The 14,867-nt window shown below is 36.3% G+C and overlaps 1 protein-coding gene across 5 annotated transcripts in view; it reads right to left on the reverse strand.

Moving 5' to 3' along the window:
• Positions 1-14,856, reverse strand: part of LOC146590775 (serine/threonine-protein phosphatase 4 regulatory subunit 1-like) — a 26,633-nt gene extending 11,777 nt beyond the window's left edge. The window contains exons 1-9 of one of the 5 annotated variants that reach the window (XM_085314115.1): positions 14,667-14,856; positions 14,492-14,536; positions 7,289-7,421; positions 6,782-6,888; positions 5,078-5,220; positions 4,411-4,557; positions 1,907-2,014; positions 892-957; positions 175-333 (exon numbers count right to left, since the gene is read on the reverse strand). In XM_085314115.1, coding sequence (XP_085170241.1) covers positions 175-333; positions 892-957; positions 1,907-2,014; positions 4,411-4,557; positions 5,078-5,220; positions 6,782-6,888; positions 7,289-7,421; positions 14,492-14,536; positions 14,667-14,673 — 915 coding nt within the window. In that variant the 5' untranslated portion in view covers positions 14,674-14,856. Of the gene's footprint in view, positions 1-174; positions 334-891; positions 958-1,897; positions 2,015-4,410; positions 4,558-5,077; positions 5,221-6,781; positions 6,889-7,288; positions 7,422-13,886; positions 14,020-14,491; positions 14,641-14,666 lie in introns of those variants that run through there. The other 4 variants (XM_085314114.1, XM_085314118.1, XM_085314117.1 and 1 more) reach the window with 4 other exon arrangements.
• Positions 14,857-14,867: the final 11 nt, after the last annotated feature.

The following is a 14,867-nucleotide window of genomic DNA, read 5'->3' on the forward strand; positions in this document are numbered from 1 at the left end:
CAATTAACAACATATTTTTTTTAAGTAACAAAAGAGAGGGGAAAAAATAGGATATTTGATCTTTAGAGTCTTGTCCATGCAAASTCAGCACATTTACAGTACACTTTTGACTTGCTCATTACTTGTGTATGATTCGTCTGGGAAGATGCACCAGTTATGGAGCAAGTTACTTACCCATCTGCAAGTGTCACTAATAAGACTGATAAAGAGTGGGGATAGTTTGCTTCTACGAACTTCTGGGGATGTGGTATAAGACACCGCCATAAAGCACTCAGCACAAGCTTTTCTCATTCCCCAAACGCTATCTGAACAAAGTTCAAAGAACTTCGGAATCTGCCAAAAATAAGCAAAATGAAGACTAATTAAAGAGATACTATAGCAACTTTATAATAAGGTATTTATTTGGGAAAGGGAGACAATGAGAGCTCAAGACAAAATGGGGGAAGAATGTGAGAAACAGGGGCACATAAATATATACTAAGAAACTTAAAGAAAATAAATCTATTTCTCCCATGCATTTCATTAGGATTTTATGCATAATTAAACACACTTGGAAAAAATAGGAAGAATTATTAATGGCCTATTCTGAGATTCTAAACTGACTGATCATCTAGTTCAGAGAAAGGAAGAGAGTCAGTAACTTTAAAATTTACATATAAGTTGTCAACTACATTGGGGGGAAGATGCAGTGGAARCATTTTGCAGAAAAATATCTACTTWTGATCAATCACAGTCCTGTTGTATACTTGCAACCAAAGCCTTTGCCAAATCCCCTAAAAATCCTATATGCACACTGATGGATTTCCAGAGAAGACAGTAACAGAACCCTCACAATTAAGCCTTTTGAGCTGACAAATACAACTYTTATAAGTAGGTTTGATTTTTACATACCAGAAGTCTCTCTGTGGCTTCTTGCCCAACTGCATTACAAATGTCACCAAAATTAGCTGCACAAATCTAACAAAAAGAAAAAAAGTCATGAATAAAATCCTGGACYTTTCAAGTTCATTAGTGGTTTGCTGTTGTTTTTAAAATCAACTTTACCATTCATTATTTATCCCATCTAATAATTTCATATGAATGACTATTGAAATTTCACTTATGTAACTGTATCCTGTAACATTAACTCCTCATCCTGGACAAAGATTCATTAGAGCAGGCTTCCATAAGCCACATGCCTTTGAAATCAATAGTAGGATATGCTTCTGCATTGCAAAGTAATCTACTTCAGTAAGCATTAAAGGGGATAATAAAAGCCCACTTGAATGTTTGAATGACTTTGAGCAGCAGCTGTCACTGTGTTTATATATGATTTAGCTACTACCTATTAATTCTATATGCTTATAAGGGTATGATGCAGATCAAATTCCAATGACCATGCCTTACATTAAGGATCAAGCTGAAGCTCTACATGACCCTTAAGTCTACTGAATTATTCCAAGACTTGTTGTGCTAGCAATTTCATTCTCAACCACGATTTGAAGTACACTTCATACTTCTGAGATTTCTCCCTTCAGTAATGCAAGGCTTAAAAAAAATAAATAATAGTAAGAAAAGAGAATGTCTGAAATAGAGTGTTTTTGAATTTCTGCTTTTGAAACTAGGTGGAAAATTGGTAACTTTTTAATTAGAGGATGTAAACAAGTGTGGCTTAAAAAAAAAAGATTATGCAAAACCATTCAATGGTGCAGATCTACTACAATGCCATTCACTAAGGACTACTATTTATTTCTTTATTGAACTAAAGAAACTATAACCATACCAATTAAATAAAATGATTAGATTATCAACACAAACATTTGAACAGCAACATACAAAAATTCATTTGTGAATTAAATTGAATTAAAATTAAACTAAAATGAAATAAAATTCATTTTAACTTCAAGCTTGAAAATACCATTCCAACCTTTCGGACTTGGAACAGTTTCCCATCACTGCACAGTTCACAGAAACGAGGAAGCAGCATGTGCTCAACAGTGGATCTGCTCAGCATAGAAGCCATTTTACAGATTATCTGAAATCAAGAAGGGGAGATGTGGAAGATAAAGAAAAAAAATATTCCTGCAATAAACAACCTATAAACATGGTCTGATGTTCTTCCTAAACATTACTTCAGAGAGAAAGAAAGCATCTACCATTACTCAAGAATACTAAGTGCTTTTATATGATTCATAATTTCATACACTTATTCACGTGAAGCAGAAGTGTAGTTTTCTGTACAATCATACTTTATCATTCTATGCCCCTTTATCTGAACATAACACTTCTGCATATTATTTAATTGGATAAACAAGACAATAAATCGACTTTATTGATAAATGTATTTTCAAGTTGTTTTGCAGTGAGGCATACACTGATATTTTTGCACAAAGACRACAAAAATTCCACTGCACTAGCCAGCGTACAAAATCACAATCTTTAAGTGTATTTGAGAAACATCCTAGACATGTAAGTAAACACTTTGACTTTCGGAAGACTGATCAGATGCTTTMAAAACAAGAACATTCCCAGCTCCTTATAGGAACAAAGTCTAAACAGACARCATGATACAATAAGAGTTTGCCAAACAACAGAAGAGAAAAAGGAAAGCAAGACAGACTAACTGCATGTATTAGCTAATGCACACTTTAAAGGCTTCATACTCAAAAGTTATAAGAATTAACATCTCAATGTGATGAAGAGAAGTTAGTAACACAAAGTAATTTAACTCCTTATTTTGAGGAACTGTCAACTTCAACTACATCACAAATCATGTTTCTGGTGTGAAAAATCAGGTACTTTGGACTATATGTTTCCTTTCAGCTCCTACTTTACAGAGTAACTTACTGTAATCCTACACTTGCAACTGTAAAGAGAATGGAGCTCCCACGCACCTTTTTGTTCAGCTGTTCTGCTTGCAGCACTGGGAGTTACATGCTTACACAAGTGTTGTCAAATTCACAGTACTCATCCTTCTATTTTTCCTTTTCCAAAATAAATAATTGAAACTTTCAACCTCCATAAAAATAAGCTTTGTTTTTTAGAAACATTTGCCTTCATACTAGAATATTAAATAACAATTAAAAAAGATACTGTTCTATCACTCTCTGCATATTGTCAAACTTCTAAAAGACATCTGGTGCTCAGACGTCACCCTGGAAAACTGCCTAAGCTCAACTCCCAAACAAGGAAGAGGAAAATCTAGCTGGTAAAACTGTTTTACAGGTCAAGTGTCAGATATCCATGCTGAAATGTAATTACACACCAGCACTTCTGTGGGGTCAACTGATTTATTGAAAGCAAACAGGGAGAATTTTTTCCAAGACACTTCAAGTTAAAGATTGTTGTCATCATTCATACATTTTTGCAACATTAATGTGAAACCTGGAAGAACAAATGTGAAGAAACTATTGGAGAATGTAATCTTAAATAAAAATTAAAATAAGGCTGTMAACAAATAACCACATGTTAAAGTTATTTCATCATCGATTTTGACAATCATCTAGCATCTTGAAATACAAACATGGTCTCTTTAAACCTGGTATGTTAAAAAATACAGAATAAAAAAAGATTTGTGTTAAACTAAAAATTCAATGTTAATGAATAAACAAAAATAAGCAATAAAAGCTTTTATTTAATGTCAAAACTATTCTTGGACCTCATCTTAATTACTGTTGAGATCAAAAGCAACAACAGTTCTTCTTAATACTCATTGCAAGTACATGCAGGTATAGCTGCTAAAAAAAATTTTCTGAAATACCTCCACACTTGGTCAAAAGACGATACAATACTAATCAGGACAATCTTTCTGTTTTCTTGAATTTAATTCAAGTACAAACTCTAGTCTTATTTGCAAATTCTCAATGCRATATTCCAAGTCCTGATCAAGTTCTTTTTTAAAAAAAGTATCACATTGTTTCAGTGGTACTCATGATTACATATTACTAAGAATCTTATATGTTTAAGACTTAACAGGTTAAGACATCTAAGCTATGGTTCTAAGCTTCAGTGTATCACACTAGTTTCTGAATTCTCAGAGCAACTAATAAATAGAGAAGGAAAACAGTAACAAACTGAGACAATAATGGTGTAGAAAGTTCTAAGTTCAACAACAAAATGTAAAAGTCTCAGAATTCAGAAGGTAAGATTTTTATCTTACTAAATATAAGAGATGGAAAACATCGCACAAAATCATTATAAATACACTCTAAAGGACCTTAAATAATAGCATTAAAAGAGACACTAAATAAGTCAGAGTGACATTCGTAACTAGTGATATGACAGACAGCAAGTGATGACACAAGAATTAAAAATCTGTCAGAAAACTCAATTTTCCAGACTCTCGTACTGACCATCTTATAAACTAGATAAACACATTTCCTAAAAAGCAATAAAATTTGAAGTTACAAGCTTTCTTCCAGCTTCACTTACATTCACAGCTTCCACCTTGTACTCATCCTCACTGTCAGGAGCAGAGAGGTCCAACAGAATTGGACACACCTTATTTTCAATGTCACTCTGAGCAACGAGATCTTGTTCTATCAGTACAAGCAGTGCTTCTTGACCTGCCTTTCTAACCTATTAATTTCAATGAAAAAGGAAAAAAGAAAGTGTATCACTAAAAACAAAATTAACTGATAATGTGAAAGCCACAAAAGACATTTTCATCAAACTCAGTACAAGTTCTTTATTAAAAAAAAAAAGTAGAAAAATTCAATACAAGGTATTAGTAATACAGAMCTACATTTTTCCTATCATTGCTAGATGTCCTTAAACCAAATTCTGAGGAGCAGCAGCCAAAAGCTGAAGTATAGGACAGGACTTAAGGCATAGTTCCTAGAATAGACTGTGCCAATATGCTGCTCGGTAAGCCTTTTGAGTTTCCTATTCTCTCCAGTAGGAAGTGAAAAAAAACCAAAAAATAAAAAAAAATCCCCACTATTCAGACCTCCCTAGCAAAGTGTGATGAAATCTGTAAATAAAGCACTACAGACAAGCTAGGTATCAATTAACAAGGGATTTCCCATTATTTCTTCCTCATGCCTCAATTTCATTGAATTTTCCAAATATTCAAACCATGTAGTCTAGTGTTTCCTACCTGATTGTTAACATCTGTGAGGTATCTCACTACTATGGGCATAAGATACTCAAAAAATGCTGTTGGGAATTTTGGTCGACTTTCTTGCAGAAAAATGGCAATGGGAGGTATTTGTTCCATCAGCTCTGTACGTACAGTTGGTTCTGATAATAAAAAAAGTCAGAACTGCATCAGTAAATTCAAAGTCACAATCACGCTCTCTTAAAAAAAAACACAGCATTTTCTCTCACTTAAATGCTTTCACAACAGTGAAAATGAAAACGTTCAAAATGTAAGGAAATATCATCGCTGAGACTGCCTATTCTTAAAAGCTGAATAAGATAGAATAACCTCATATACAACACCACAAACCAGAGATTTAGGATTAGTGTTCTAGTGAATCAGATAAAATTAAAGCAGCTAGCCAGAAAACCCAAGTACTATGAATGTACACCCGTAAAGTTTTAAAGCACACAACTGTTCTGAAAAACTGTGCATACACAGTTAACCAAGTTGCACTAAGCATACCAGGCACATCTTACATGCATTCAGATATAACCAATTTCTGTGAAAATTTTATTTTGGTCCCCGTTTATTCCTTACAGTAAGTAAAAATACCTGCATTTATAYACCTACAAGTCAAAATACTTCACAGAAAGTTCTCATGTTTTCATTAATACATATTGCTGTTTGTTAATGATTTTCCTTTATCTGAAAATATATATATATCATTCAAACACAACAGAGAAAGTAATGCTTTCCAACTTCAATAAACAAATATTCACAGTAGTCTTTAGATGTACAGAAGTACTCAAATGTTTTTTATATTTTGTATTGCTCTGCCAATTAACCAKTAGTCAAAAGTCAGAGCAGACCTGTAAGTCAGAAGAATTTACTTCCTGTCCTAACAAAAGTTTCAAAAGGCAAAATTCATGGCCTTATGAAACAAAACAGAAGCCAGACACTTTTAAAAGCGAAACAAAAAAAGAAATTGAGGAGAAAGATAAGCATCATAAAAAACAAAGTTCTAAAACTTAGCCAGTTCAAATTTAAATTCAAAATACCAAAATGAAAGAATATAGACCTCTAATATCCAATTAAATATACAAATACCATTGTATGTGAAACTAGGAAAAATTATTAAAATCCTGCATTAACCTGAAGCTCTGTTGTTATACTTAGAATCCCCCCAAACACAAAGAAATTAAAAGACTGCACGTGGATGTTAAACTTACTTCTGTAAGCCTTGAATAAATACCAGATCTAACAGAGGTAAAAATGTGTAGCTTTTAATTTCATTTTCACTTCCAACATATACATGCTACAACATGCCTATATTTCAAGCAAATTAACATTTTTTAAAAATAACCCTGGATTTTAAGTTATCAATAACTTTCAGGGTGTCAAAGGCCAGGTGTCCCTACTGAATTCAACAGAAATCACTGCATTAATCAGTGATTTCTGTGCTTAGATACAAGTTAAGGGAGAGAATTTTCAAAGCAGAAAAAAAGTAATTTCCACAATCAAGTGATTTTTACAGTAGTCTGGAGCAACCAGCTGCCATATGAAGTTAAAGTCTGAAATTAGTTCTTCCATCATGTAAGTTTTTCAAATAACTTCAATATTTGTAAATATTCCTTGCCTTCTCAAAATCTAAAATCATTGGGTTTTTTATATCATAACTTTCATGTAAAATGAGTTACAAGAATTAAGAAAATTTCAAACCTGCATCTTCAGAGAGCCTGACAACTATCTCCATTACAGTCAGGAAATCTTCCTCATTATTACTGAAATCTCGGAAGACATCCAAAAGACCTCTAGCAATAATTTGCCTGTGGAGGAACAACATATTAAATGCCTGCTAACAACATATAGATGGGAGGAGACTAGAAACTAATCAAATGTAAACAGGCACCTTAAGGGTGCCTCTTCTCTTAACACCCAGACAAACTAGTTACAGTTTCTCCACATCCCAACACAATGAAGGTGGCAGAGTTCAGACATCTTATTCAAATGACCAAGAACAAAAACTAGTCTTTTTGGAAATTATTATATAATAGTCATTTATTTGTATATTGTATATAGTAATATAGTATATTATTATGTAGTAGTTATTTATTGAAACAGAAATAATATTAGGCATACATTTAGGAGTATAGTATAAGAAATATCATAAGATTCACAGTCTTGCAAGACTCAGATTACTATCAAGTATAATTATTATACCCTCACCTGTTAAATATGTTATCACTGAAAGCATACTTTTCCAGACGAGCCAATGGAGTCAAATTATCCTGCCCAGGAATATCCAAGAATGCTGTTATCCTCATGCTATCACAGTCTGGTCCATAATCTTCAAACCCAACTTGAAAAACAAAAAGAGCAACAAAAACAAAGAAATGAAACAAAGTCAGCAAAAAATATATAAAATATACTATCATAGTAACACCATCTATGGTGTTACTTTTTAGATCTATTCTGCAAAGCAAATATATCTGTGTATTACCAGGAACTGCTTACAGAAATCTTAATTTGCACCTAGTGGACTCAAGAACACCACTTGCATACGCAAATTCAATCCCTGAAATGTAATCTATCTTAACTATCATATCCTCGACTTTTAACACATTCTGCTTTGCAATTTGAGTGGACTAGTCACATACACTGCAAGTTAGATAAGCTCAGCTGACAAAATTTCATGCTATGAGCTTACAGAGAAATCCAGAAGGAAAAACAGTCCCTATTAAAAGAAACAGAAATGTTAACAATGACAGAAAGTCCAAAGCTATATTGCTTTAAAGCAGCAAAATCTTGAGTCTATTTCAAAGTTAGCAAGGTACATTTTCCTTACTGCATTTACCGAGTCCCATGCATCTAAATCAGATTTGTAGCTTTGTGAAAAACCTCAACTTCACCTTACTTGTGAATATATTTCAAAGCTTTCTACTGCAGATCAATCAAAAACAGTCTTTCCCATGCAAACCTATCTTCTTTTAAATCCTTCTGTACTTTTAACTTGAAATTTTAAATGAAATTTCACCATACCAACTGTTGAAGTTTATCCATTCAGTCTTACAAGCATCTAATCAGTAACATACACTTGATCACAAGATATGGACAGTAACATTTATAAGACTGACAATGAAGTGGAAAGCGAACTAGATAACTTTGATGATAGGCCAAGCTATTTTTTATGCCCCTTCCTTAGAAATAGGAACATAAAGACAGTCAAATAACCTGCCTGCAACAGTATTAATCTTTCACATACGTTCTCTTATTTCAGCAATGAATAAGAAGAACACATACAGAAAGCAGAAACCTACAGAAATAGTTGCACTGAAGTAGCTGTTATTCCTCCTCTGAGTTAACAACTTTCCCACCAAATACCCCTAGAAATATGCAAACTCTGTTCACATAAATAATATAGCCACTACATTATCAGTCATAGTAATTGTGCTGGTACAACTTAYTCAACAAGAAGTCTCTTGCAAGCCACTGTATGTCTTAAGAATGGATAACCACCAGTTTTAGGCTTAGCAGGACATGGTATCAGGTATTTAAATCAGTAAAGGAAGAACATAACTGGCAAGAACAGAAAGCAAAATGACAATCCAGATAAACTGTATTTTAAACCAAGACTAAGAGAACATAATGTAGGTACCCTAGGTTACGACCCTTTAGATAAGAGACCTCCTGTCTTCAAGAAGAAAAAGTTGCATAATAATTTCATTTTAAAAAATGCTTTGGCTAAATACTTAAAAGCAAGCCAAAATTAATTTCATTTTGCCCAAGTGGAATGAACAGGAATAGCTTCTCCCACTGACAGACTTTACATATACATTTGTTGAATATTCAACTATTCTAGTTTAATAACAACTTATAGTCCTTCCAATATTTGTCAATCATTAAAAAGCTGGGTTTTGGTGGTGGTGGTGGTGGTGGTGGGGTCTTTGGGGTTTCTTTTTTTTTTTTTCTTTTTTTTTGAGGGGGGTTGTTTGTTTGTTCTTAAGTCTTCTTGCCTTGTTATTCCAAAATGCAATCTGAAATAATCAGTAGGTTAAATGACTTGCACATGTAACTCCAAGGTCTCTGATACAACAATCTTTTTTAAATGGCTGTGCCTTAATCAGGATCATTAAGCTTCCAGTTTACCCTCACACTTGCTTTATCATCAGTTTTATATTATCAACCCTCTTCCCTAAAGAACCCTTTAGCTGAGACCTGACATAATGAACTTTGGCTCTGAACCATATTAATACCCTCTATATATCACTTGAGATATATATATATATAAAAAACCCATTTGATTACCAGTAAGTCTTAGTGAAAGACTAGACTGCATTCATATACTGGATTGATTCGGTGCTTTACCTCATGTATAAATCAATTAACATTAAGCCATACTAGTACCAACTCTTGGCTTTTTTCCTATAGAAGAAAAAAATGATTTCACATATATAACTTAGCTCCCAAGTATTTAACATTCAGTTTTTGCTTTTTATCTTCCTTAAGTGGGTAAGATCTTTGGGGAATCACTTTGCTTTTCAAACTCACAATAGTTACCCATTCCTTTTACCAGGAAATATTTATTAGAACAGGCACACACATCCTTCCACTGTTCTCAATATAAAAGTGAAAGAAACGGGCAAATTATGTATGTGCTGAGCTGAAGTTTGAAGAAACATGGTTTCAGCACCAGGCACAAAGTCAGGCCAAAATATTTTCCACAGAAAYGCGGTTAATCTCAGAAAGAAATAGCTAATCTTAGAAAGAAATTATTTGAACATACTTGAGGCAAAGTGCTATACCTGGGTCTTTGGAGTGAGGGAGCAGCAAACTGGTGTCCCTTGAAAGAACAGTGTTTCCTAAGAACCTATCTGAATTAACAGACTAGAGCAATTCTGAATTCTGCAATTCTTTGAGACATTAAGCTCCAACTAGCTCAWTGGGACTCAATCAGAAGAAAACACTGGGACAAGACCTACTGTTCACGTTTTCACATGTACACACAGATACCAGAAACGAACTCACAGCTACATCATCAAAAATGTAGGTTAGGTATTTGTAGCCTTTTATAAGAGGCTACCTATTTCTTTTAATGACATTCTTATTCCCATTCAACTGACCATTACTCTCTCCTTACATGTTTTTGAAGTACTGACATGCTCAAAAGCTGTATCTGCACAAGTACGTATACTTTACATAACACACACCTAACAGGGATTGACATGTTTACATGTTCTAGGGCTAGCTTTCCCATCAAGCACACCACCTGAAGAGAATGCTACCGCATTCAGTATTTCTCTGCTTCAAAAGAAAACTACTGTCCAACGCAAGTGCATAGGAAACTATTCAGTGTATGCAGAATAGCTGATTTCCCTTCTGAAGATGAAACAATCTTATTTCCATTTCGAAACACAAACCATGACAATCCATATGCCCATGCAATTACAATAATATACATTTTAAAATCCACACAGTGTCACTATCTAATTCTTGATGCTAGCCACCTGTTGTATAAGGGAAGATTTATTGCAGCTTAAAATCAATGTCTGCTACTAACTTTATCTAATGCCCATTTGTTCCTGAATTAAAAAACAGTTTAAAAAGCACTTATCAGTTCACTTTACTATTGGTCCCTCTTCAAATATTTCAACAGAATTCCTACCAATTTAAGTGACATCAAAATAAACCTCAATCATGAGTTTGACTACAATAGAACAGCTGGGACCAATCTTGTAAACATAAAGAACATGTTTAATTTTACTACCTGGAGCAGTTCTATTATTCATTTAAATTAGCTAAGCAAACATCAGCACTCCTAGGACCAGAGGGTAGACAGAAAAAAATACTTATGTTATGCTCAGGATGAAGAAAGTTAAATACCTCACATTTTTTTCAACCCTCTCAGTACACACAGATTAGAAATGGTCAGAGCAGGGTCCATCCTTGTCTTCTCTCATGCATTTTTAAAGTTTTTTTCTTTTTCTCCTTCTCACAAAAAGTTACTTTAAAATTCAGAATATACTGGCRTACTAGAAAATAAATTACAGAAGAAAAATAATGATCTTAACGTATCTAATATTCTTCCACAGGTGAACCAAGCATTTAGTGTTTTTCCTTCTGAAGATATCAGATAAACAAATTTGAAATCTATCCATCTATATATGAGAATACCACAGACAATATCCACAGCTGAAATTGAATTTAATACGTCTTTGTTTTACGTAGACTTAAAAGCTGCTTAGAGCTTACAAGAGACACCTGTGGTATCACAACATTTAACTATGCAATTTAACATCATTAGCTAGTATCACTTCATCACTATCCAATTTTCAAAACCAAAATATTAAACACTAGCTCACAGTGCAAAATCTCAYGAGCAGCGGCATTTTCTCGCTCASTTTTCAGGACAAAAACATGCTTTAAAATATGTTTTCTTTACTTAATGAAGGGGATTTGTATTGCCTTACAAAAACAGGCTTTTAACTGTACTCCAAGAATTTACATAGATTTTTATTACTGCTTCCCCTAATTCAAAGTAATCCTCCAGGCTCTTTGTTCAGTGGAACTGACTGCAACACAGCACATTTTCCTCAGTGAGAATAACACTATTTCACTAATTTATTTAGTTTAAAAAGCAGAAATGCAGTTCCAGTGATTAATTTCACTGAGATTTTCTTCAAATGCATTATGGACTCTTTCTTATACATATTTTTCTTATAGTCATTGGATTAGTAAAATATCTCAATCTAGATGGGCTTCTGAACTCTACTATAACAAAAAAGACAACTTTCAAGGCCATAATTTTAAGTATACTGCCAAGTTAATGAACATAATGAAGACCTTTGATTTTTAAATCATGAGATGTCAGTAGTGCTTTAAAATAGATTCCTCCCTTTGTGCACATGCTCATTCTGAAACTGATTCACTCTTATAACAAATTTTAAGTGACCCACAAAAAATGTTTATTAATTACTGCTTCAAATTCAAATGCAACAAGATTTGGTTTGTCTGAAAAGTTTTAACTTTGCCTACAAAGATAATTTTTCTTTTGAATCAACTTACCAGACAAATTCTATACTGAGAGTCTCAACAGAAGAGCCAAAAACTGAGCACTTAATAGAGAACAGCCAAAGGCTGAACACTAAATGGAGAACAAACTACCCTCTTAACCTCTAATGATGATCACTCCCAATTCACATCATGTGTCCCAAGACACATAACAGAGGGCTATRGGAAAGTTTGCATTTATTGCTGCCTCTGCTTCTACTTAACTCAGCAAACAAAACTAAAATAACTGGTATCTTTAATTTCTTTATTACAGGGAGGATTGCTTTACCTCCAAAAATGGGAGAGCAGCAGGGAGCAATTCAGAAAGACTCAATCAATTTAAATAGCTAAGTATTCATCAGCACTATGAAGGCTTTTAAAAAAAAAAAAGAACCCAGAAGAAAACAAAGATTTTTCAACATGTAAGGTAAGGTACTGCAGAACCAACTATTGCAGCTTTTCTGCTGTTAAAAGAATTCAAAGATGAGATAGATACGTTGACCTCTGCAAAACTGTCTTTAAATCCAACACAAGCTTCYTCAAATGTACCAGCAAGCTGCTGCTTCATCTAAAACCTCTGTTCAACATACGCACACATTTTGGTGTCAAAGGTCCTCACAAAAAGCTTGTTTCATTTACTTCAGTAAACCATAACATTTAAGTACCTCTCTTTTAAGCAGCTTCTTACGCAGTGTTATCAAGTTTTCAAATCTGYATCTGTTAAATACATYTATTTCAAGTATTATCCTCTAAGTTCTTCCTATTACAACTTTTTAGACTTCTAGCTTTTCAAATAGGTAACTGAGTTTAGAAATGAAAACTCTTTTAATTTTAAATCTATTAAGGTGCAAATTGTTACAAATAAATCTATCTGCATAAGATACCTATCTGTTAAAGATACATTCTGCAATGTACATCAAGATAGAAACACAAGACAAGCCAAGAACTACCACAAGTCTTACATACAACTAATCTTACCATTTATACATCATTTTCATCTAAAAAAAAATCCTGAAGTTTTTTCCTAAACTTAAGGAAAATGCAAATGACAAGTTTTTCTGCTATCTAGTAGTAAAATGCAGAAACCTCCAAGACAGAAAGCAACATTTAACAACAGCAATTAACATAACTCCATAGAACGATTTTCCCACTTGTGAAGGAGAATGTCCCTGCATACCAGGTTTCTCCTGCTGTTCCTCAAGACTGCCTCCTTCCTACATTTGCTTCTTTACGATAGATTAGGGAAAAACATCTTTGTTACACGTTTTTACACATTTTCAACTACTATTAAACAAAGTTTGCACAGCAAACGAATCAATAAGAATCACAAGAAACTAATTCAAGCGTCAGTTTTACTTTCTAAACAGAAAAGCCAATCCAGCATTCAAAGAGCCAGCAAAATCTCAATGCAAATTTAAATAGCTAGCAGCCAAGATGCATCTCCTTAGTTTTAAGTAAGGGTTCTTACCAAGCTGTCTGATACGCATGCAGCCCTAATCCCATCACAAAGCGCTGAAGTGCACGGCTAGAGCTGGAGCTGTCAGCCCGGCCTAGAACCAAGGCATCGTGCTAAGCCTCGAAGCACCAGCTGACGTTCGCCCACCTGGGCGCAAGGCAGCTTTAGCTTTGTTCTACTCCTCGCTTCTGAGGTACACGCGTGCCCAAAGCRACCACGTCCCGCCGAATGCCCGCGCCACTGCCACGAGGTGGTAAGACAAGCAGAATGAATACTTTTAGCAGCCTCTAAAGCATTTAAATTCTCATTCACTTGCATTACCACGAGGCTGATTTCCGAGGACAACAACAAAGGGGTCACTCCTCTAACACAGGGCCGGACGGGCCGCATCTTCCCGTCCTAGAGATTCCTCGCGGGCCATTGTCTGAGGCGCTGTTTGTACAGAACTCAGCTCCTCAGCAGCCGTTTGAGGAAGCAAAAAAAGGAAAAGAAAAGAAAAAAAAAAACAGGAGTCGGGAGGAAAGCCGGCGCTCTCCCCACTGCCGCCCGCAAGCGCCAGCGCCCCCGGCCGCCTCAGCGCCTCCCCGCGCCGACGGACGGGCCGCCGCGGCGGGCAGGAGCCCCCGAGGGAGGCTCTGCCCGCCAGCGAGCCCCACGCGCGAGCGCAGCGGCCCGGAGGCTTAAGGCGGAGCGCAGGAACGAGCCGCCGAGCGGCAGCCGCGCCGCGGAACGGCGCCCGCCCAGACGGGCGGCGGGCTTTTAACTCGCGAACCCTGGCGCCCTGCGCGCACGGCGGCCGCAAATCCCTCGCTCGCCCTGATCTGGGTTAAAAAAATGCGGAGAAGGAATGAGGGTGAGGGAAGGGCCCGGGGGGGGGAGCGGGGAGGGCCTAAGGAGGAGACGGAAAAATAAAAACAGTTACTCACAATCATCTAAGTCATCCTGCAAATCCACAAAATACAAAGGGATCCCTACGAACAGAAACAAAAGAGACACCGCGGCGTTGGTTTCGGAGGGCGGCGGCGAGGGCGGCGGCGGCCGGGGTGAGCGAGCCCGGCACCCCCCACCCGCGCCCCGCCGCCGCCGCCCAGCCCCACTTACCGGCCATCTTGGAATGGACGGGGGCAGGGGCGGCGAGGGCGGAGCCGCCGGCGCCTCCCGACCCCAGCTCAGCCCCGGCGCCGCCGGAACGCGGCCGGTTTCATAAGCGCTCGCTGCCGGGGCGCGCGCGTCGCCTCCCGGCGCCCGCCGGGCTCTCCTCAGGGAGGAGAAATCCGCGCGCGGCCGTGGCGGTTGCGCGCG

The sequence above is a fragment of the Rhea americana genome, unplaced genomic scaffold (assembly GCF_003343005.1).
Source record: "Rhea americana isolate MKP2758 unplaced genomic scaffold, rheAme1 scaffold_4, whole genome shotgun sequence".
Classification (NCBI taxonomy): Eukaryota; Metazoa; Chordata; class Aves; order Rheiformes; family Rheidae; genus Rhea; species Rhea americana.